The following is a 23387-nucleotide window of genomic DNA, read 5'->3' on the forward strand; positions in this document are numbered from 1 at the left end:
GTTGTGATGAACACGAAACCAATACACATAGAAACACTCAAACAATAATATCAATCAAAACGTACATAACAGAAATATTCAAAACAAAGTGCCGCTGATCTCTCAGCGTGATACATTTCAAGAATGGTGGCTTAAGTGCAAAAAGACAGCAAAAATAGGTAATGCACCAAAAAGCAGCATCGAATAAACATATTCACGGTTTTCTGTGAAAAAGCAGCTCCAAATAAATGGCTTTCTGTTGGCTGAGTTTTGTAGTTAGTGTTACTGCATTAAAGCCACAGCTTGTGCACTGGTGTACGAATTAGTGTTCTGACTAAAAACGAAAAGCTTCATACAAACAAATGATCAAGACAAAAGAAAACCAAACGTAAGATTTCTGAGGGAAAAACACGGTTCTTTCCATTGATTGATAAAGGCCTCTTATTTAAACTCTGACTTGAAATTGTTGTCAACACACATTGATCATGACAGCTGTCTTATTATGAAGACATTGGCACTACATCGAAGGCAGCAACATAGGCGTGAAAAACATCATTGTATACTGAGCTACCATCAATTATGTGGTGAATGCCAGGAAATATCAACACTGTTAATCAACGCATGCAACTCAAAGTTCCACAAATGTCGTCGTAGAGGGAGAGGAGGAAGAAAGTTGGCTTGTTGGCACACTTGTTCGACCATCACACATAAAGTCTTTGTCTCTTCTTGGTTATGAAGCAGTGCATTCATTATGAGATCTCCTTTGCCATCTCAACGTTCTCCTTGGTGATCATACTGGGCTCTCCTTTCTGCGGCAGGCTGTCGCCCTCCATCGAGCATTCACTGGCAGGCCCGGATGGCCGCTCCTCCATTTGCTCCAGTTCTTCCAGGATGTTCTGAACGCGTCGGACTCCGTCCCGCCTCGCCTGGCGTACATCTACACGTCCGTCTGGGTCGATGGAGTCCAGCGCTAAAAGCTCTTTGGTCAGCAGCTCCTCCAGTAATAAGTATCTCTTATCGTTCTTCTTCCCGTCAAAGCATTTCACCTCATGCTCCAGTCTGGCCACTCTCTCCACTATCTGCTGCACCTTAGCCAAGCCTGGGTGAGTTGGGCACTGAGCAGCTGGTTCAGCTTCTACCTTCATGGGTGGGACTGGTGGAGGAACAGCTGCCGAGTCCTGGGCCTCTGGTTTGGGAGGTGTTTGGACTGTGATATTTGCAGTTTGTTGTGGCTCTTCAAGTTGTTGGGGCTGTTGGAACTGTTGCTGCAACTGTGACTCTGTTAACTGTTCAGGCTGTTGGAACTGTTGTGATGTCTGAGGTGCTGCCTGTTGAAACTGTTGTGGCTGTTGCAACGGTTGAGGATGCTGAGGCGGTGGCTGTTGAAACTGTTGTGGCTGTTGAAACTGTTGAGGATGCTGGGGTGGCGGCTGTTGAAGCTGTTGAGGATGCTGAGGTGGTGGCTGTTGAAACTGTTGAGGATGCTGAGGTGGTGGCTGTTGAAACTGTTGAGGATGCTGAGGTGGCGGCTGTTGAAACTGTTGAGGATGCTGAGGTGGCGGCTGTTGAAACTGTTGAGGATGCTGAGGGGGTGGCTGTTGAAACTGTTGAGGATGCTGAGTTGGTGGCTGTTGAAACTGTTGAGGATGCTGTGGTGGTGGCTGTTGAAACTGTTGAGGATGCTGCTGAGGTGGTGGCTGTTGAAACTGTTGAGGATGCTGCAGAGGTGGCTGTTGAAACTGTTGAGGATGCTGAGGAGGTGCCTGTTGAAACTGTTGAGGATGCTGCTGCTTTTGGCTGTCCGCTTCTGGGTGTAAAGACTGGGGGAACTGGGGGAAGTTCTCAGGTCTGTGTAGTTCCTGTTCCACTTTCAGTGGCATGTCTCTTGTGAGGATGTGATGCTGTGTCTTCGGAAAAATGAAGAGGAACTCATTAAAATCTCTCACAATCCAGGTCAACAGTCATACAACTGACATGAAAATCAAACTGTTTTTTTTAAATGCATAAAGAGAAATCCTACTGTTATCAGATTACCTGTGGTCTCTCTCCCATCACCTGTGCTATGATAGGAGACTGGCTTCTCACGTGAGGCTGGAGGTGAATGGGAGCGGCGTCGCGATGCTGAGGAAGCAGAACGGGCGAAGCCTTTTCCCTGGGAGGCTGCATTGCTCCACTATGGCCGGCCCATTCCTCTGGCTGGATGCGATGGAAGGGCTGCTGGTGCTCCGAGTACGGGACGCGCTGAGTGTAGACGGTGGGGTTTAGCTGAGAATGTGGCTGTGCTGCTTGGCCTCCTCCGCCCTCATGGATCACCGGGATGGGGATGTAACCCGCCTGAAGGCCAGTGCTGCTGGGTCTCATGGGTTGGTGAAGAGGGGCGTGACCCTTAAAAGGTAACAGACCAAATCGGAAAATTCAGTGTAAATTCATAGTGGGGGGGTCATTCTTTTCCATTCCAAATTTCAAATTTCGAACAGAAACTAGAAAGGGCTAAATTTCCTAAAGACAATTGAATTGTGCTTGCTGTCCTTGCGACGCCCCCACCCCCCCTGCGGTGCTTCTCCCTCCATCAGTTTAGAAACTGATGAAGTGGTTTATTGAGTCATGTCTAGCAGGGTAATTGCGGGGTATAGTCGGGCCTGATTCTATGGTTATAATCTGCAGTTCATGTTTAGAAGTGGCTATACTTGCCGTTGAGCCAGTATAAATACAGCCCCAATTGGCAATGTGTTGCTAGGGCGTGTACAGAATCAGAACCTAGGTCAGGAGGCGGGGAATCACACTTAATAGTAAATATCGCCCAAACTGATAAGGAATCTCTTAGCACGTTTTGAGGTCCCACTTGTCGATGTAATGTGAAATATCAAATAAATTGCGCGCGTTACTTTTGGTGGATATAATAACTATGACGGATTACTATATTGTGCTTTGCTTTCATCAAGCACGATAATTAGAGAAATGATTGTGCTGTACAACTATCTTGCAAAAGTGCATTTCTGCATGTGAATTACACATTAATACAGCATGCTTAGGCAGATAATACTCTCTCTCTCTCTCTGTCTCTCTCTAAAAAAAAAAGTATTGTTCACTCAAATCTTACCTCAATTGTTTGTGAAACAGGTGAGCAGGCCTTGCCAGGTTCTGGAGGGTAGGCGTCTGAAGGGCTGTGTGGTGATGTGGGCGTGCAGTGGAGCCCCGGTGTGGGGGAAGGTGTCCGCCCCTCTGAGCGGATGTTCTGTAGCGCTGGCTGGATGTAGGAAAAGCACGGATGCTGCTGCTGTCGGAGCTCGGCGCCCTCGTGGAAGACTGGGATCGGGACGTACCCCTGGCGGAGAACGGGGTGCTTCATCTCCCTCACAAAGATCTTCTGCGTCTCCTGAGGGCTCGGATCTGGTGGTATGTTCGGTCCGTTTTGTGCCAACTGGTTGACCTGAAACACAGTCATAGGAATATGATTTAAGATATTAAAAACCGCATTCATAATCTCAAGATATAACTCAAAGATATCACTATTTATCTGAGCAATACTGTAGGCCAGTGATTCTCAACCTTTTTCATATGAAGGACCCCTAAGGACCCCCATTGTTGAGATTTTCTCACACGCAAATCAGAGAATATGTTTTATTGTTAGATATGATTTTGTCCAGAATTCCACAACTAATCTGTATGGTAGGTAGCAAGATAACAGTGTAGCTATGACCAAAATAGTCATACTTCTACCTTCTCTAATTGTGTTAACTTCTTGTAAACTTCTTATAAGTGAAGTATTAAGTGAGCTGTTCTTTTACTGGGGTTAATAAAATAACTGTTTTTAACTTTGGTCAATTATTTACTCCTTTAAGAGATGCACATTTTACATGAGCTCCTTCCTGCACCCAACATTTCATACAAATTAGCCTACGTTCCATTCAACATTCTGGTGTTTCTCTGTGTGTGGTTAAACATACTTTCTAGAAAAATTGACATCTCAATATAATGTATATCAGGGATACTCAACTTGCTTTGCCCGGGGGCCACTTTTGTAAAATGACAGGATGCCAGGGGCCAGTTACTATAGATTAATATAACATTTTCTGTAGCGGATTGTAGGTTTTTGGGGGTGTCAGCCGGAGTTTAGTCTGACAATTTTGTGCACTCAGGATAGTTAGTTCAGGGTGGCAAGCAGATGGCGGTATTTGACAATTTAGCTGGAGCTCAGTCAAACTTTATTTAACATTAGTTTTCATTGTGAATTAGAAAGTGGTCGGGGGGGCCACTCTGCACCCTATCGCGGGCCACATCTGGCCCCCAGGCCACAAGTTGAGTATCACTGCTGTATATGAACCTGAGGGGGTGTTAAAATGTTTCTGAGATAACTGAGTACTGTGTACTGTGATAATTAGGAAGGTCTATAGGTTATATTGTGAAATGTCCATGGGCGATGTCAAAAGTATCACCTCCTTGACTATTTGTGAAATGAAAATAACTACGATGCATGAACTGTGATATCATTTCCAGTAAGAAAACTGCTGTGCTCAATGCGTGACATTACACTCCACAAATCAGTGTGACAACATTTGCCTGGCCGGATTTCCTGACTTATCCCAAACACAATGATTTGACACACCCACTAAAATGTGGAATAACAAAAATAATGACAACCATCTGTGCTTTTCAGGAGCCAAATGAGCCACCCCACTATAGCTCATCTCATGATGTCATACACCCAGCAATCTGTGTGCTCCCTGCTTTGCCAACTGTTTGAAACAAAAAACTATCACTATCACAAGAGACCACAGGAAATCAAGAAATGGCATTAAGTATGACATTGTCACTGTAAACTTAGTAACTTAGTTACTACTGTATTGGGTACTATGGACACTGTAAGTATTCCCAATAGGAATATAGATTATAGTGATTTATAATTGGGGGACGTAGACAATGATGTTATGGTGAAGCTCATGATGATCTGAGTGGTTAGTTGTCAATGACAGCCAAGGAGGAGTATTAAGCAACAGGTCTATTGAGAGTGTAAGCTATATCTGATAAAAGTGACTAAAGTTCTACTCACTGTTCAAGATACACAAGACTGAATAACAAAATGATATAATACTGTATATATTTATGATGGGCAGTGTGGCATTTCGTTTTCTAGGACAGAAGTTATGAAATAGCTGAAGTGTGAATGACCCTTTGCCCTCTACCATTTCAGTATGGGACGCTGCACTCAGCCAGCCAGCCAGCAGCATTGCACCAATTTTATCCCCTGACAGCTGTGTCTTTCCAGCAGATTCTTCGGCACACTAACTTTGGACAACAGTGAGTGTTGATCTGATCTCTCAGACGAAAGATTGCCAACTGGCAACCCGTGAAACCCCACTGCAATCCGTCAACATTATACCGATTGACTCTGCAGTTTGTGTCCACTGCTGCGAAAAAAACATGTTAAAAAATATATATATTCATAATTGAATTTGCAGGCCAAGCAGCGTCTCTATACTCAAGAGGCCAACAGCGACCGACCAGCCTCAATCCTTGTAAGGGAAAAAGTTTAACATGAGCACACGTCGCAGTGTGATTCGCCCCTAGGAAGAAACATTGTTAAAATGCCCAAAAGCTCATCACAGGTAGCCTTGTCTTTACACACTGCAGGGTGAGTCATCGAGCAATTATAGGCTTAGATCATGACACAGGAATATAACGGAGTTGATGACCCGTTATAATAGGCTTATGAGCTGTCGGTGAGGGGGAGGCGACGGTGTCAAAAGGCCTATATGGTGGTCAACAACATTTAATAAAACAATACGCTGCTGTTGGTTTAACGTGCTGTCAGCCTAACAAAAATCATATCCGACGTAATGGACGTTTTAGCGGAAAACCACTGTTAAAAGAGTCACACAGCCTGCCCGGGAGTGATACCGTTAACATTTTGACAGACCCAACTTTATCCCGCTGTTCTATTTACCTTTTTCGCGTCGTGTCTCGGGTCATTCCAGGTTGTCGTGCGATTAGTGTGATCCACAAAGAAAGGCCAGCCGGTCTGAGGGTCAATTTTCACTTCCCAGCCGAGGGGCAGAGGGTCGCTATTCTGATTTGCCATCGCCACTATCGGTGACTGTGTCCTCATGTTATTCATGTCACTGGCAGGCGAGTACTGAGAGAGTGCTGCGAGTGCGACGGACGCTTTAAAGACTCCTTCAGGTGACGTAGCAGCAAAGGGGGCTGGAAGTTTCTCGAAATAGCAGGATCAATGTTGGGGGCGGAAATTGCTGGGTATCATGACATGGGTTCCCATTAACTTCTCCTGTCTAGGACCCCTAGCACATTACACCTATGCCCATTTTATAATCCCAATTAAAGAACCCTGTAACCGTGGAGAGAGATACATATTATCAGAGTCATTCGCATTCATTCATTCTCTCCTGATAACTTATGGTGAATAGAAATGTAATTAAACCTAACATTGATGGGGACAACTTGGAGCCCCCTAGGGCCCCTATGCATGGTCCCCATGCCTGTGTGCACTGAGTCCAAGGTTGAGAACCATAGATAGACCAGGGTATTCCAGCGTCTTCAAATAGTAGATCAAAAATGCACATTAGACAAAGGACAATGTGCCACTTACACGAAACTTCAATCATAACAATTCATCCTTATGCATATTCTCATCCAGCTTATTTCTGGTAAGGGAAATAACAATACAATTAAACTAGTGTACTTATTTTCCTGGGGACTCTCCCACTCGATCCCCTCTGAGGACCTCTGTAGGTCGATCTCAGAGTCCAGTTTGGGAACCGCTCTACCAAACCATTTGTCTGCCTATTTTTGGTGGATTCAAAATAATTAGTAGATTGATAACAATGAAGGCCTTTAATGCATAGTATTAACCTTTTCAAGCCAGCTGGATTGGGTGAAGCCACCCATCTGGCAGCATCAGGTTAGCATAGTATGGCATGTGCAGCCATTACTCTTCTTCAGAACTGAGTTCTTTAAAAACATTATAAACATAACTCACTATTTACTCATAAGTAGTAGGCCTCATCTTCTGAGTTAAAATAGTGAGTGGGCGGTGTCTGTCTGGGTGTCTGTCAGTCACGGAAGTGACATCATCAGTGAGGTGGGTAGCGGTGTGTCACGTTTTGTGTCACGAAAGTGACATCATCACTTCTGGGGCAAAAGTTGGCACGGCGCACGATTGCCCAACTGTGATGTCACTCAGGCAGTTGTGATGTCATCAGTGATGTCACTCAAGCAACTGTCATGTAGTATGAGCTGATGGCACACAGTTGCTCAGTTGCAGGATGGCGCACAGTTGCACGGGGAGGACACACAGTTGCCTAACTGTGAATTCCCCAACTGTGATGTCACTCAGGCAGTTGTGATGTCATGAGTGATGTCATTCGAGCAACTATGATACTATAATTGGAGAGTCGATGGCACACAGTTGCACAGTTGCACAATGGCGCACAGTTGCCCAACTGTTATGTAAATTGGAGAGCTCGCAGTTGCTCATGGCACACAACTGTCCTGTCCTCGAGAAGTTCTGATGTGATGTCACTCGAGCAACTGTGATGTCACTCGGGCAGTTGTGATGTCATCAGGCATGTCAATCGAGCAACTGTGATTGACATGCAATTAACTTATTTAAAGTAAGTTAATTGCACTTTTACTTAAGTATAGAATTTCAGTAGGCTACTCTACCCTACCCACCACTGATTGTCCCACTAAAGAAGAAAAGATGTCGAATCAAATTAGTCCTTACCATTGTCCTCTGCTCTGTTAGAAGCGTTTGTCGTCTGTCCTGTATGGAAGAGGATTGGTTTGCTTCTTCTTCTCTTGCTCCTCTGAGCTGTGGGATCTGCTCGACTTGTAAGTTGCTGCAGCTCTCTGATGAGCTGCTTTATACCCCTTCTGGACTGTTTCTGGGTGTTTCTTGAAGCTTCACGTTGGTTCAAGCCCCGATGTCAAGTCAAACTCAATAAAAGCTATAACTTCCGGTTGGTACGTTCAAAATTAAACACTTTCTGGCGAACACATACTGCAAGTAATAGTAGTAACATCATCACTTTTATTTTGAAAGCCTATCGATCTTACCTCCGGTATTAACTGACTAAATTTTTTACCGGTGTCATGCCGAGTTTTGCACCCCCGCCGATAATTGCATCCCCACCTTCCGGGAGCATATTGTAATGATTTATACGGAAATTTAACTGTTTAAAAATGATATAATTGTCTTGGTAGACGTGATCTCCAAGCCAGGGGGTCTGTCCTGGCTCATGGAGACCGACTTTGATGCATTAGATCCGCGTGGTGGAGGTGACTTCCATGCTTGGGGCTCTCTTCTGGCTCATGGAAGCCGACTTTGGTGCTTAAAATCCGGGTACAGAGGACCTCGAGACCTGGGGATCTCTCCTGGCTTTATGGAGGGGGGTGCAAATCTCGGCAGTTTGTACCTGCCGAGATTTGCATCCCTGTTTTTAAGTTAAAACAGTCCCAAAATATGGTGGGGGTGCAATTCTCGGCGGGGGTGCAAAACTCGGCATGACACCGGGTTCAAGCCACTGTTGCGCCGGTGAGTAAAACGAGCGTACCCTGGGGTGACATTTCAAAACAAAAGGCCAAACTGTGATGACAGAGAAATAAATGTCGCGAATGAGGTCGTTCTCTGTGCTTTTGTCTAACTTGGGTACATCATCATGGATCTATTAAATTAAGTACATAACAGGGTACATAGCCAGCAGTTGTGGTATAAATTATATATTCACGTTATCTCACGCACGCAGACATTCACGCTCCCTCCCTCCCAGCGTGACGTATGCCCTACCGCCCGGTTAACGCTAGTTAGCTAACTAGTAGCTGACTCTGAGCTAGTTATAACGCTAGGTAGTTGTAACAGCGCCCACCGCCCGGACTGAATCCGGTTAACGTTAGCTAACTAGCCAGTAACTAACGTTTTCTAGCTCGGTGACTCTCGCCATTGGTCATGGATGACGATACCCACCCCAAAACCCTGTAAGTAATTCGGTAGCTAGCTAGCAAATGACTTTGCTTGCTTTACTTCAGGAACTGGTGGTGGTTAGCTATTGTTAGCTGCTGTCTTAACAGAAAGAAAGGGTATTAGCGTTAGTTAACGCTTAGATACCGTACACAATTAACAGTGTGTACTGTGTATCACTAATGTTAACGTTGGGTTACCGTTAGCTAACTCTTAACGTTACGGAAGACACAGTTTTTACCTTGCCATTAATGTTATTGTTGTGTGTATTAAGCTAGCAAGTAGCGGTAGCTGCTATCTAGCTAGCTAACGTTAGCTAATCGTGTCATATGGCTAGGCCTATTTGCATATCACTTAACGCTAGCTACTGTACTGTACTCACTAGCTTTTCCGGTGATTGACCCTTCACTGGTCATTCAGTTCCAACTACCACCGTGTAATATCGGCAATATCGGTGTCTTAACAGTTATCTTTTAAAACAACTGACGTGAGGTCAACCTACTGTAATTTACCTATCAGTGTTGTCAAAAATAACCTCCTCGTTTTCCTTCAGTTATGTGGGAAACCTCTCCAGAGATGTAACAGAAATTCTGATTCTACAACTCTTCACCCAGATAGGACCTTGCAAAAGTTGTAAAATGATCACTGAGGTAAGTAAGCTTTACGATTTTGTCTTCCCCCTTATCGCTATAACTGGAGAATGGCCTATTCACATCTGGATAGATGTAAATCTGATATTTGCACATTATTAATTCATGGTAGAGATTATTCAAGAATCACACTGAACACGGCATGTCCATATGCGGGACACGAACCCGGCCCTCCCATGTGAAAGGCAAGGAATCTAGATTCCTCAGGAAATGTACAGAATTACCGGTCTGTTAGGAAATGTATAGGTTTACAGCTTTTCTACATTGAAATTGACAAAATAGAGGTTGAACTCTTTTGTTGGACTTTCTATCTTGCAGCATACAAGCAATGACCCGTATTGCTTTGTGGAGTTCTTTGAACACAGAGATGCAGCTGCTGCCCTGGCAGCCATGAACGGGAGGAAGATATTAGGAAAGGTAGGCTAATTTGTCTGATCTGAAATTATTTTCGCACACATCCAACTCTCTCAGACGCAGGTGCGCTGGCAAGTATCTTTTCAAAACGCCAGTGTGAGTGACCAAATGTTTCAATTGTTAACAGGTTCAAGTCACGCTCTATCCAGTAAGCCCATCAGCTTTGAAATCCGATGGCTGGTTGTTGAGCTGCTTGCGGCTTCCAGCTAAAGTTAACGTTTGGTGGTTGCCGCGGTGTAGGTACCGGATGTGGCAGACAAAGAGTATTGAAAGCAAGAGACAAAGCTCTTGTGCTTTTTTGACAACAGCGCTGCCGCCTTGATGTTGCAGTGGAACAACCTGTTAGCCTTCAGTTCTTATCAATTTAAGTTATTTTGGTCGCAGAATCGTCTAAGTTGTTCTTCTTTGCTACTGTGATTGGTCAAAAAGTTTGTTGATTGACAAGAAACGGCAACCAATCAGTTGGGGCTGAAAAATATGGCACCGAATCAGTGGCGGATACTATAGGCTTGCATCCAGACCCTAATGAAGGATTAATTGGGGCTGATACCTGGCTACTGTTCTCCTAGTTCTCCTGTGACCATTGTTGCTTCATCAGCTTCTTTATTGTGTGTAGAGAATGTGTTTACGGTATCTCCAATTCTCCACCCGCCTTTTTTAAATGCTCTGTGTGAACATCTCTGCTTTCAGGAGGTCAAAGTAAATTGGGCCACTACTCCAAGTAGCCAGAAGAAAGACACATCCAGTAAGGGTTTTATGTCTTATTGATCCCATAACTTTCTGACATGTGAGTTTACTCGAGAATTAGTAAATGGTCTCTTTCTTTGTTTCTTTCCGCCAGATCACTTCCATGTTTTTGTGGGTGATTTGAGCCCTGAGATTACCACTGAGGATGTCAAGGCTGCATTTGCCCCTTTTGGGAAAACCTCGTAAGTTTTTAATTTAAAGGTTGCTCCTTATTGTGTGCAGTACGGTCATTTCAATGCAACATATTGTCTTAACTTTTGCTTTGGCAGTGTTATATATGATATTTCATAACGGTCTCTGTTTGTTGATGCTCTGAAATGGAAATGACAGACATGCACAAAATATAATAGGGGTGTAACTGTTCGCAAAATTCACGGTTCAGTATGACACAGTGGTGTCACAGTTCGCAGTTCAGTGCGTTTTCGATACAGCAAAAAAAGTAGAAATGCCAGATACATTTTTAATTGATTTTTGATTGATTTTATTATTTTCACAGTCAAGCTAAAAATATATATTTCAATTTACAACAAATGTTAACACTTTTCGTCTCAGTGCACTGTTCAGCAGTGAAAGATTTGTTTCGGGTTTTCGGTTTGCAAATGCGTATTGAACCTAAAAGCCTCGTACCTAAACGGTTCGGTACGAATGTGCATCTTGTTACACCCCTACAATATAAGTATTAGCTTTACTGTGACTCTAAGAATAATTTGAAGTTCACACATGCAGTGAAAAAGGATGTGTTGTTATTCCTGTTTTCACATAGTCTTGTTAACCATATCAGTCACTCCCTCGCCCTCTGTAGAAGGAGCAACACTCATCACTGATGTTCTGAAAGAAGAACAGTTACTTGATGCGTTGTTAAATGTTGATTCAGCAATGCCCCACTCTAAACCTGGCATCACCAGGTCTCAAATCTAGATATAATTCAGCTGGTGTATATTTACACCTGACCTGACATTAAAATGCATCTCCACTACATGCAGTGGAATTGAAAATGTTCCCTCACAAAAGTGCTGCACATCACTTTCCCTCATAACATTAATGGGGCATATTTAAACTGGGAGTTTTGGGATTTCACGGTTGAGTGATGTCACACCCGAGTTGTCGGCGTTCCATTTAAACAATCAGGAAACCAACCAGAGTTAGCTCTAGCCAGGTAGCCATTGTCCACAATAACAGTTCATAACAATGCATTTTGCGCATACAAAACACTGTCGCAACATGTCCACACAGATAGAAGTTGGACAGTACTGTGTGTACAACTGATGTAATGAGACACAGATAAGACGGAAGTGGTAATAAACAGTATATTTACTACGATTCTAACTACTGTTGAAGTGCGAGGCGGCCATCTTGGATTTTTGAGGTTGGGGCTGGTGAGGCTCCTCCGAGTTCGGCAGAGGAAATCCGAGTACAGGTGACGTCACAGTCGGAGTTCATGACCTTTGAACCGTGACATTCCCAGCTCCCAGTTTAAATGGAATGCCCCATTACCTCCTGTTGAAATGTGAGATTTGCATGCCCTTCCTGGTTATATCTGTTCATGAAACCTTATTTCTCTTCACATAGTTGCTCTATGTGGACTGGAGATGCATTGCCTTTACACTGCCGATGCGGCTCAAATGTGTGTCTGATCCGTTATCAGATCCTCATACTTTCTTAGGTGTATTGATATCTGGATGTCTGTGTTTTTTCAGTCTGATCACCCTGGAAGCATGTTAATATCTGTGTCGAGGCTTTTTTCATAAAGCTCACACTAAACCACTAATAGAGCATCAATATAGTCTCTGTGGATGCCATTTTTCTGTTTCAATGTCTGACATTGCAAATTACTTCCCCAGTTTAACCTACATCAGTGTTACTACTTGAATTGTTACATAGTTCGTAAGGTAAATTATTGAGAGACTTGCAAGTTGGCGGCTGGCCTGGGATGGACATAATTAGCTATCAACATAATTGAAATTATCATATTAAAGTAAATATAATATCAGGATGTTATTGACTAAGAAGTGTATTGCTACATCGTGATGAGAAAATGACTCTTAGCAGAATGGAGCATCTTCACCCAAGTCATAATTACAGGGCAATTCCTGTAGGCTGTTATTCAGCTGTGGTTTGTGTATTGTACGGTAGTCACTGTTCGTTCTCATGCCTGTAGCTTTTAGCGTACTCTTCCCTTTTCATATATTTAGGTTATGGTAAGTAACTTTGTCTTGAATGTCAACAAATAAGCTTCATTTTTGAACCTGAAGAGCTTTCAACTTACCTGTAGTTGTGGGTCTCAGTGAAGTAATAGCACTTTGGTTATTTTACAGAAATGCTCATAGGATTGGACAGGAGCTTGAAGGCTAACTGCAAGGAACTGTGCACTCTGGAGACTCAGATGTAGTTTTTTTCCCTCTATATTGCATTGTTTCTATATGTCTTTATTGTAGATGCTATGTATTAACATGACCTAGCTTAGATGAACAAACTCCAATACTTCATGTACTCCTCTAAATCGATGTTTAAATTGTTTCGTTTTTGTTTTGCATAGTGATGTTTGTAGTGTAATGCTCCTCTCCAAAATTTCTGAAAATGTCAATTTCTCAAAATTTGCAGCTCCCCAAACTCCATATTGGTGGTAAAGAATTGACCAGGAAAAATAAAGAAATCTGTTAACAGGCCATGTATGCCGTTTAATTCCTTTTTTCTCTTCTCTTTGATATTTTTTATATATATATTTCTATTTGTAGGAAGAGCACCAACAGCAGATTTTAAGAATGCATGGTAATCCATATAAAGTGTTCCTTTGTGAATTTAAATCATTAGGCTTTCTAGTGTGAAGATTGAACAAACAGTGGTGCTCTAGTGGCAAGGAACCATTAAAGAATCTGAGAACATGTTAAACCAATAGTGTAGGCTGCATGCATTTGTACTTCTTCTGTTTTGTTTTCAAGTGTTGCTTTTTATGTTAGCATTACCAATCCGTGCTCAGTCCAGGGTCATGCTAGTTAATGTGCTTTGATGTAGGACAATGTAGAGGACTCACAGTTCAGTGTGTTTTGCGTGGTTCCTTTTTAGTTTGACGTGTCCAAATTGGAAAGTGTGCTAAAGTTCCTTTCACGTTTCCCTCCAGGGACGCCCGGGTTGTGAAGGACATGACGACAGGCAAATCAAAGGGGTATGGATTTGTGTCCTTCTACAACAAACTGGTAAGGCTCCAGTGCAAGAACACAAAATGAAGGTTATTTCTATTTTCTGTTTATTATCCTACCTTTATGTATTTGCAGTCATTGAATAGCCATATAATGGAAAGAAAATAGTAATTTAAGTTCTAGTTTATCATAACTATTTCGAATATGAGTTATATGTATAATAAATTAGAAACATTAATGTCTATTCTGAAATTTGGTGATGGCTGCTTAGAAACCTTCTTGATAAATTGAATCCGGAGTGGTAACTGTCTTTATTTTGGACTTACAGGATGCAGAGAACGCCATCGTTCACATGGGGGGACAGTGGCTCGGAGGAAGGCAAATCAGGACCAACTGGGCAACACGCAAGCCACCAGCTCCAAAGAGTGTTCAAGACAGTATGTGTTACGTGGAAATTCCACCCAAAACACTGCTAAACAGCTATTGGTGTGTGCACTAGCACCTCCTCTGGTCAGTCGGGGCGGAAGGGAACTGGTGGGAATAGTGTGATCCTCCCACGTGCTACGTTTTGCCGGTGAAGCTCTCCGATGCCAGGTGGAAGGAAGCAGCTGGCAACTGCGCATGTGTTGGAGGAAGAATGGTGCTAGTCTACGGCTCTGCCCAGATCAGAGGGGGTGGAGCAGCGACCGGGGGGGGGGGGGGTATTTTTCTTACTCCCATGGATGACGAAAGATGTGACGTCACATTGCAATATTTCTATAACGGCTACAATAGAGTTTGATAAAAGAAAATATTTGTCAGCTATCTAAAACCTCAGCGGTAAACATCAAGTTTGGGTGTCAGTCCCTTAGAATCAACGAGCAAGGAAGTCTTTCTAGAGAGTCACCAATTTGCACCAACGTTCACCAATCATACAGGGAGAAACCCTTCGTGGAAGAGGCAGAGATACAGACCAGAATTCAATGCAGCCACAAGACTTGTGTTTAGAGTGAGGGGGATGACTCACTTGTCTTGAATGGAAAAACTCCTGCTCTCTTGCACTTACTTTGCTATCACACTCACTATTGCTCCCCCCACCTACTGTACACTTATAATAACCAACAGCTGAATACAGCAAGTTCATGGCCGTTCTATAGGTGTTGTCAAAAGGCATTGTGGGAAATGCAGGAAATCACTAACTCAAGAAATAGACAAGGCACTTTGAGGGAAAGTGGATACACCAAAAAAGTTAATTTCAACACTTTATTGCAAAAATAACTTCTTATACATTAAACACCACATATTGATGATGTATAACTGTAAGAGGATCTGAAGATGAATATTTCTCTAAGTGACATCAGTCTGCCAGTGGTGATGTGATGCAAGTGCAATATTGTGATACATTCAAATCATGGTGATACTATTCATATCCCAGTAAAGCTTTTGATTAAAGAAGAATAAGAGACGTCCAGATAGACTTTTCATAAATCATAGCTTTGACTTGGATTTGATTTTAAGCTCCACATTTGTGCACGGGACTCTTCTTTCATACATTAGCACCAAGAAATGTTTATATATATTTTTTGTTTTTGTTTTTTTTAAGATGGCTCCAAGCAGCTGAGGTTTGAAGATGTGCTGACTCAGTCCAGTTCACAGAATTGTACTGTGTATTGCGGCGGAATCCAGTCAGGACTATCAGGCAAGTGTCGTGTTCTTTGATTTTCAAACGCAAAACATGTCAAAGTGCAGTAGTAGTGTCTTAACTACTGTGGTTACCTTAAAGTCGAGCTGAACCCAAAAATGACTTATTTTCTTTTAGTTCAAATACCTGGGTATGCAGTGCACCCATTTAATGTATGCAAAACAAATGACAAAAATCAAGATTTCATTGATAACAGTAATTTACAGTTTTGCTGACGTCACCTAGTACTATCAAATTTCTACCCCATTTCAACCAATCATTTTACGACATGCAGCTGTCAATCAAATCTTCATTTCAGGATCATTTTCTCTTCCAAATGAAGGGGAAAATGGCACCTAGTGCCTGTCATCTGGCAGAGTTTCTAGCCCATAGACTAACTACTAACTTGAGCAATTATGCAAACTAAATCAAACGGTAATTTCTAAGAATACAAAGAAATGTAACTGGCTCGTTAAAACACGCATTCCAGGAATATTATTTACATTTATAACGATAATGGCGCGCGCCTCTGAGCCTGACAGCCTCCCTGGCTGTCAGGGGTCGTCTCTCGGAGATTCCAGGCGGGCGGGGAGCACCCATGCATCGGATTGTCCGCTCGTTCCGCACGAAGCCGGTGGCTGCCTGGTACTCCGCGGATCCCACTCGCGTAGCACGACAACACGCTGAATCCCACCCAGATTTGGGGGTGGAACACGCCAGGATTGGCCAATGCCAAAGCCAGTCCTCAGAATTGTCAAATCAAATCATCGACACGTACTGTATATGGTCCACCTCTCAATTTGTTTTCAGTCTGAAACGGACTCAGATGCACGTGACGAACGGGTTCACCTCGACTTTAAACATCACTAATGACATAAACATATTTTTTTTCTTTATTTCTTGCAGAGCACCTAATGCGACAGACCTTCTCACCATTTGGCCAAATAATGGAAGTCAGAGTTTTCCCAGAGAAAGGATATTCTTTCATCAGGTAGTACTGTGAACTGACACGATCCATTGCAACATCTTACCTCAGTGTTCAGTGACAGGCTAAACCACAGACAACTCACATTGTCAGAAACGCATGAGGAAGGCAGGAATGGAGCCATCTGAGTGGCAGGTCTGTTTGCTCTGAACTGGCAAGAATGAGAGGCTTTCACTTAAATACAGCTGGAGTAACTCACTCCAATCAGTGGAAATCAGAGGGTTAGGTAGCATGTACATTGTCTCTAAGCCCTCTAGGGGCGTTGTTCTCAGCAACACATAGGGAATTCACAACAACAGGGATGACTTCTTTTTGTAGGCTTACCGGGAAATCGCCGCCATGTTGGGTTTGTAATAGCAGTTTTCTGAATGCTTTGTTTGGATCAATAAATCAGTCGCTCGTTGGAAATGAACAAAGGAGGATTTTATTCATGGTCCGTCTGTATACAGAGAGCGTCACACTCGACTGGAAGTTTCAGAAGAAGTGAGCCAGAGCAAACTGGTATCTATATCTTAATAATGAGCAGTGGCTGACCCCCACCCTCCCCTGAGTCTGCTGTAAAGTTCCATCAGCTCACAAAGGAGGATTCAACCCTCACTCTGGTCAGGCAGACCTGGACGTTCTCTATTTCACTCCCTCACATGCCTACAGGCCTTTGAAGCAGAGCAGAAAGTTCCTCATTCATCTTAATGATGTTTTTTAATTATGTTTTTGGAAGCACAGCATATCACAGAGGGGGGAGGGCCACTCACCAACACATGGTCAATAATGATCAGCAATCAATCAATTTTCACTCACAGGTTGTCAGGGGGAAAGTGAAGGGGGTTTTAGAATGGTGATTTGAAATAAGGTCTGGTTAACAATGGCAGTGGTACAATTTGTGTTCAGCAGGATAATCTTCACAAACGAGGGCCAATTTTTAAACGTTTTCTGAAAATCGCCTTAAAAGAAAATGCATTTACACTTCAAAAGTCATACAAGTGGTCCACGTTTGTGAAGATGTTCCTGCTGAACACAAATGACCACTCCCATAAACCTTTGTTAACCACAGACCTTATTTCGTGCATTTAAGTGAAATCCCCATTCTAAAAACCATTCACTTTTCCCCAGACGAACCAAAGTGCTACTCCCGGACTCATTCTGAGTCTCTATAATACACTCAGTTGCAGAGGCCTTCTCTGAAACTTTTGTATTCACAATTAGTGCTGTAATCTGTAATCAGTAAGCTGTATTACATTTGCTTATATTGCATTCATTGACATGCAGAAATTCAGAAATGTAATTTAACTACCAAACTTTTGCTTTAAAGGTTCTCCTCCCATGAAAGTGCCGCCCATGCCATCGTCTCAGTAAATGGTACCGCCATGGAAGGTCACATGGTAAAGTGCTACTGGGGCAAAGAATCTACTGATGTGCCCAAAAGTCCACAACAGGTAGGCAGATCATCATATCATGAGGAGTAACTGGAACCCTTGTTTGCTCTGTAGTGTTACATCCAGGTGAAGCTGGTCAGCTTTGATTCCATATGGTAATGTATTCTAAGAAAAATGTTTGTAGCACTGCAGCTTCTGCAAGAGTTGGAGACAAAACAGAGACAGATAGTGACATTTATTTTAAGAGGGTTATTTTGGGTAAATTACCCTTCTATTTTGATTTCACATTTTCTCTAGCCAGGGTTCTGCCAAAGTGCTTGGATTTTGAGGGGAACAATTCAAGTCCTGGAATACCTTGAAAATAGCCCCCTTTTTTTAAAGGTGCTTAAAAAGCCCTTTTTATTTTTCACATGAACCACATAATGCTGTCTGTCACTGACTGTCACGTCTTATATTTTGACCAAAGTTGGTATTAAAAAGACAAAAGGCGCTTACTGAGGTATGAGCATCTGTTCAAAGTCAAAGCAATCTTTAGACAAATATTTTCCCGTGACCGTCCCATTCACAAGATTGATAGTAGAATTAACTTGTTAAAGACAAAATGTAATATAATGCAAATTTGATGCCCCTTTTGGGCCAAATTTTTCATTTTGTAATGTCTGTATGAACCCTGTCTAGCTGTGTTTGGTAATGTGGTGGATACAGTATCTGGGACCATTGAGTGTAAAGAGGCAGTAAAGAGTTGGTATTTGTTATTCTGCTTGTCTTCCTCTCTGTTGGTATTTGTGTCAACACAGGTGGTGTATGGCCAGTGGGGGCAGTGGAACCAGCTCTATGGGAATCCACAGCAGCAGTATGGGCAGCAGCAGTACGTGACTAATGGCTGGCAAGTTCCCTCTTACAACATGTATGGCCAGACATGGAACCAACAAGGATTTGGAGTAGAGTGAGTTTTACTAGAATGTATTTATGTTTGACCCACACATTACCTTTCTGCAAGCTTATTCAATGTTATTAACCTGTAGACTCAACTTGTATAATACACTGTCTCTAAACTGCTCTGAATGATAAGCTTACATTGCTGCTCCACTGTTCGCCCGCTGTTGTAAAAGCAGTAAACACAATAGATGTTAACTTGACCACTCCTTGCACAAGATATTTCGGTAAAATCATTGTATTTGACTTTACTCTGCATTGTCTCTCAGCAGCGCAAAGAAAATGTTTTTCCAAGGTGAAGCAGCCGCCCCATGTTCACCTCCCCTTAACTCATTGAGATGCATTTTATTGCACAGCTGGTCATTCTACCCAGTTACCACAGTCATAGTAATTATGCAGTCATGGTATCGTTGCAGGCAGTCCCAATCACCAACCTGGATGGGAGGGTTTGGATCTGCGTCTTCCCAGCCTCAGCCCCAGCCCCAGCCCCAGCCCCAGCCGGGCACCGTCATGTCCAACCTGGCCAACTTCAGCATGACTGGCTACCAAACACAGTGAGCTGGCCCTCACTCAAGGCGGAAAACATGCTACGTTGTCAGCCGCGACTTGGCGCCTTGCCGACGGACGGCAGCTAGACCTATATACTCGAACGTCAGCTTTGACGAGGGGCTCGCAGGGGAGTCCTCAGCAAAATTAGTCAATTGTGTGATTTCAATGACTAGAAGTTAGCCCAAGGAGAGAATGTAGTGCACACACTTGGTAATAGCTTTCACTCTGTCCTGTTATCTCCCCATCACCATGATATTATACTTGCACTGGTCGCGTCAGCTGCTAAGCAGGCTAAGGCAGGCTAGCCATCCGCGGCGCAGGCTTTGACGCTGTAGCATGTTTTCCGTGTAAGTTTCACAGTCATATCACCGCGGGGAATTAGTCGACCCTTTCAGACCACCTAGCAAAACTTACATCTGGGCAGGTGCTGTGGTAAATGAAAGGCAGGGGCCATATTCACAAAGCCTTTATAGCGAATACATTTAGTTTGCTCCTAGACGGCCAGTTTAGGAGTATATTCTAAAAAGACACTGACACTGAAAAGTGTTCTCGGGTCTGTGCTTACAAATGCTTCCAAGGCAAAGGAGATGTGGTACCCCTCTCAAATTTAAACCTTTAGCAAAAATTTATTCTGAAAGGCATTTTATCTGTGAATGAAATATCGTGTGTGTGCGTGTGCGTGTGCGCTGGTGTGTGCGTGATACCACAACAACTGAGGAAAGTTGTTTGAGTGGAGCTTTAAGCCATCACAACGTTTCTTATTACTCCAGTAGATCACTGGAATATATGACCAGGATTATATTCCTGTGGAACCTCAAAATTTCAGTGCAACATTAATACAGAATTCTAAAATAATAGGAATTTTAGCATCCAAATTGCCAATATGTTTTGAAATCTTAATATTTTCTAAGAGAAATTGATTGTTGTTGCCAGTTTTCAAACTGTTTATAATTACCTTTCACACTTTAAGCTATCAAACTATTTCAAAACACTAGAACACTTCAACTGTCATTGTGGTTCAAAGTCCACTTTGTGTATTTATTAAATATTTTTTTGTATTGTAAGTCTGCTTTCAAAATGACATAGTGAAGACTGACAGGAAGAAAGAGAGTGGGGAGGGAGGGTCTGATCAATCTGAACACAGAACATCACAAGTCCACGGTACAAGCTGCACTGCACTGAGCCACCAGAACGCCATGCCACACAAAACGTTGGTCTGGCCTTAGCTTTAGCACATAGATATAAATCAAGTCCTATTTTGAGATACAGTACTTGTTGTGATAATCCAAAAATGCTTCGTGAATAGGGGCCCAGGAGTAGTACCGTAGTTTACCTTTCCATTATGTGAAGAAGCTTGTGTTATTTGTTTAAACAAGTGTGGCTTTAAAAGACATTTAAGCAGGAGGTGGGATCTCTTCGATACATTTTGTGTACAAAGAAAATGTCAACTACACAATTGTAAAAGCAAAATAATAATTGGATTTTCATGTTTTTGTATTGGAGTGATCAGCATGTTCTTAGGGGAAATTTTGATGAATTTTAGTTTATAACTTGATTTAGCCTGGATCGGACTACGGTAATTTATAACCTTGTGTCTCATGGAAAAGGAAATACTATAGCACATGCTCATTGTATAAAGAAAATATTGTAAATAGCTGAACACCCTCCCCAACTTTGTAAATGTAATTAATTGATTCTGGGGCTGGTTTCCAGAGGATTCTTAAATCTTGAATAGTTCTTCCTCTCATTAACCTTCTTTTCATAGAACTGTTAATGACCAACTTTAAAGGATTGTTTCTTCTCAAATATCAAGCTTTTCTTTTATCATCATTACTTTATTGTGGCTGTGATAATTTTGTAAAGAAAGAGATTCTTTAATGACAAACATTTAGGAAAACCAGCCCCTGATCATATTGCATCTTGTTTTTGTCATATGTCATATTATGTAATGGACTTTTTTCACCCACTTATTTAAAGAGAAATTCATGTTTCACACTACCTACAAATTGCAAGATCTTTTATCCACTGATAGTGGAAGGTTTCATAAATATATCCATATATATATTGATTGTTCAGGGCTGAGTGCATCTTTTTATTTGCCCGCTTAGTGGATTCTGAAATTTGGGGGATTTTCGATGAGAAATGTTTCCATACATCTTGAGTAAACATTTGATAAAGCACTGGCAAACCATTTCAAATTTGTCATTTAAGTGTTATGTGCTTATGTGCCATTATGTACAGCTTATTAAGTATTTGTTAGCTTCACTTTTCTTTTGAGGTTACTAGCCAACATACTTGATAAGTGTTTTTTTGTTTTGTTTTTTTGGGGGGAGGGGTCACACGTAATGAAACAGGGTCATGTTGGCCGAGTGTGTAAATATAAACCTTGAACACAGACCCTCATGAAACATCAACAATTAATGTTGTACATACTGTAGGTAGAATGTTATTAGATGCCACCATTACATTTCAGCAGTATAATTGATTATAAAGAAGCCTTAATTGATGTGTTTCTCAATGCAAATTTTAATGTTTTATTTACAGAGTCTCCATTACAAATCTAAATTCTATTCCACTGTGGATTTTCCCATTTTTAAGTTTGTGTGCCATTTTCATTAAGTAGCAGAAAACAAGTGATGCTTTGGTTTGAATTGCACGCTGACATGTAATATATTTGTTGCTTACAATATTGAATGTAATGGCAAGTTGCTTTTATGATGGTAATACATATAAGTGACTCATAGTAACTGATGAAATCCATTTTCAATGTAAATGGAAGAGTCAAATAAGACATTTCAAATAAAGAAAACTTTGAACCTGGTCATTCAGTACATTTATTAGATGCTAATATACTGCTGCCTACCTCACACAGTGGCATTAGGCTGACAGCAAAGCACAAGTTCACTTTAAAATACTGTCTGTACAATTCTACATATTTAATGAACATAATTAAACTGCTGTTGAAGTTCATACATTCCATATATCAAATACAATAAATAAAATAGATAGTGGTTTCTATTCTTATACACATTTGCTCAAAAACCTTTTCACCCTCTTGATTTTCTTTTCAGTTATGTTGGGAATGTGATATCTGTGTAATGCCTCTGTTTTTGACAACTCCATTAAAACACACCCCACTTGGGTCAATTGGGATAATTTATCTCAGACAAAAATCTCAAGAGTTCAGTTAGGAGCTGGACAAAAATGATACTATTAAACCATCCATATAAACATGAAACTGTGAGGCCAAATAAATACATAAAAATCTGTTTGCAAATCATTTCATAGAATGTAGATATTACCAAAATGCGTAAAAAAAGAAAGAAGTAAAGGGGCCAATAACTTTTGAGCAACTGTGCATAGTTGTGCTTATACTGTACTACAGAAATATTGAAACGTGAAATGACCAAAGCAAACTTTACCTGCATATTGATTCAAGACCATTCAATTTAGTCAGTTGTAAAGTGGCACCAAATACGTGCCTAATATTGGAATATATTGCACAATTTTAACTTTATAAACTACTGTTGTTGAAATAAACAACTGCAACAATGATAGGAACCTAATTCACAACATGATAATGCCAGCACATTAATATGTATAATTAAATTCATGATTCATCTACATATACATTGCAGCAGTCACCTCTTATTTTAGATTTTTAAGCTTGAACTGATTTCGCTCAAGCACAGTTGCCTAATAATTGAAGAATCTGAAAAACGTGCCTGGTGCTTGAAGATAGCAGTACAAATATGTACATATTTGCCATGAATTATGAGTGATTGTAACGGATGGGCTGCTGAAGCAAAGTGTTGAATGTTGGCGGGTTTAAATAATACATTCAACAGATTTCTTGTTGATTCGACCACCATATTAGTGGTTTTAAACCAGAAAGTTGGCTGTTGGCATCTCTTCAACAAACGCACTACTGGAGGGTGGCACAAAACCTGTTTGGTCTATGACCTGTTCATCCTCACGTGTGG

General features: G+C 41.8%; 2 protein-coding genes across 3 annotated transcripts; one reads left to right on the forward strand and one right to left on the reverse strand.

The window, feature by feature from the left end:
- Positions 1–64: 64 nt before the first annotated feature.
- bag3 (BCL2 associated athanogene 3) lies at positions 65–6112 on the reverse strand. Its single transcript, XM_083658555.1, has 4 exons — positions 5924–6112; positions 3080–3409; positions 2014–2364; positions 65–1886 (listed from the first exon to the last, which is right to left on the reverse strand). Exons 1-4 carry the CDS (start codon positions 6092–6094, stop codon positions 729–731), a joined length of 2010 nt encoding a protein of 669 aa, XP_083514681.1. The 5' UTR covers positions 6095–6112; the 3' UTR covers positions 65–728.
- Positions 6113–8830: 2718 nt separating this feature from the next.
- On the forward strand, positions 8831–22211 carry tial1 (TIA1 cytotoxic granule-associated RNA binding protein-like 1). 2 transcript variants are annotated; one of them, XM_083658651.1, is made up of 12 exons: positions 8831–8970; positions 9507–9603; positions 9922–10020; positions 10708–10762; positions 10859–10946; positions 13883–13958; positions 14230–14338; positions 15484–15579; positions 16468–16552; positions 17856–17979; positions 18717–18865; positions 19272–22211. In XM_083658651.1, the coding sequence occupies exons 1-12, from the start codon at positions 8942–8944 to the stop codon at positions 19411–19413; spliced, it is 1149 nt and encodes a 382-aa protein (XP_083514777.1). In that variant the 5' UTR covers positions 8831–8941; the 3' UTR covers positions 19414–22211. The 2 variants fall into 2 exon arrangements, with proteins under 2 accessions (XP_083514777.1, XP_083514778.1); XM_083658652.1 differs by lacking the exons at positions 8831–8970; positions 9507–9603; positions 9922–10020; positions 10708–10762; positions 10859–10946 and adding an exon at positions 13402–13433.
- Positions 22212–23387: the final 1176 nt, after the last annotated feature.

This window comes from Poromitra crassiceps (genome assembly GCF_964638095.1).
Source record: "Poromitra crassiceps genome assembly, chromosome: 22".
Lineage (NCBI taxonomy): Eukaryota > Metazoa > Chordata > Actinopteri > Beryciformes > Melamphaidae > Poromitra > Poromitra crassiceps.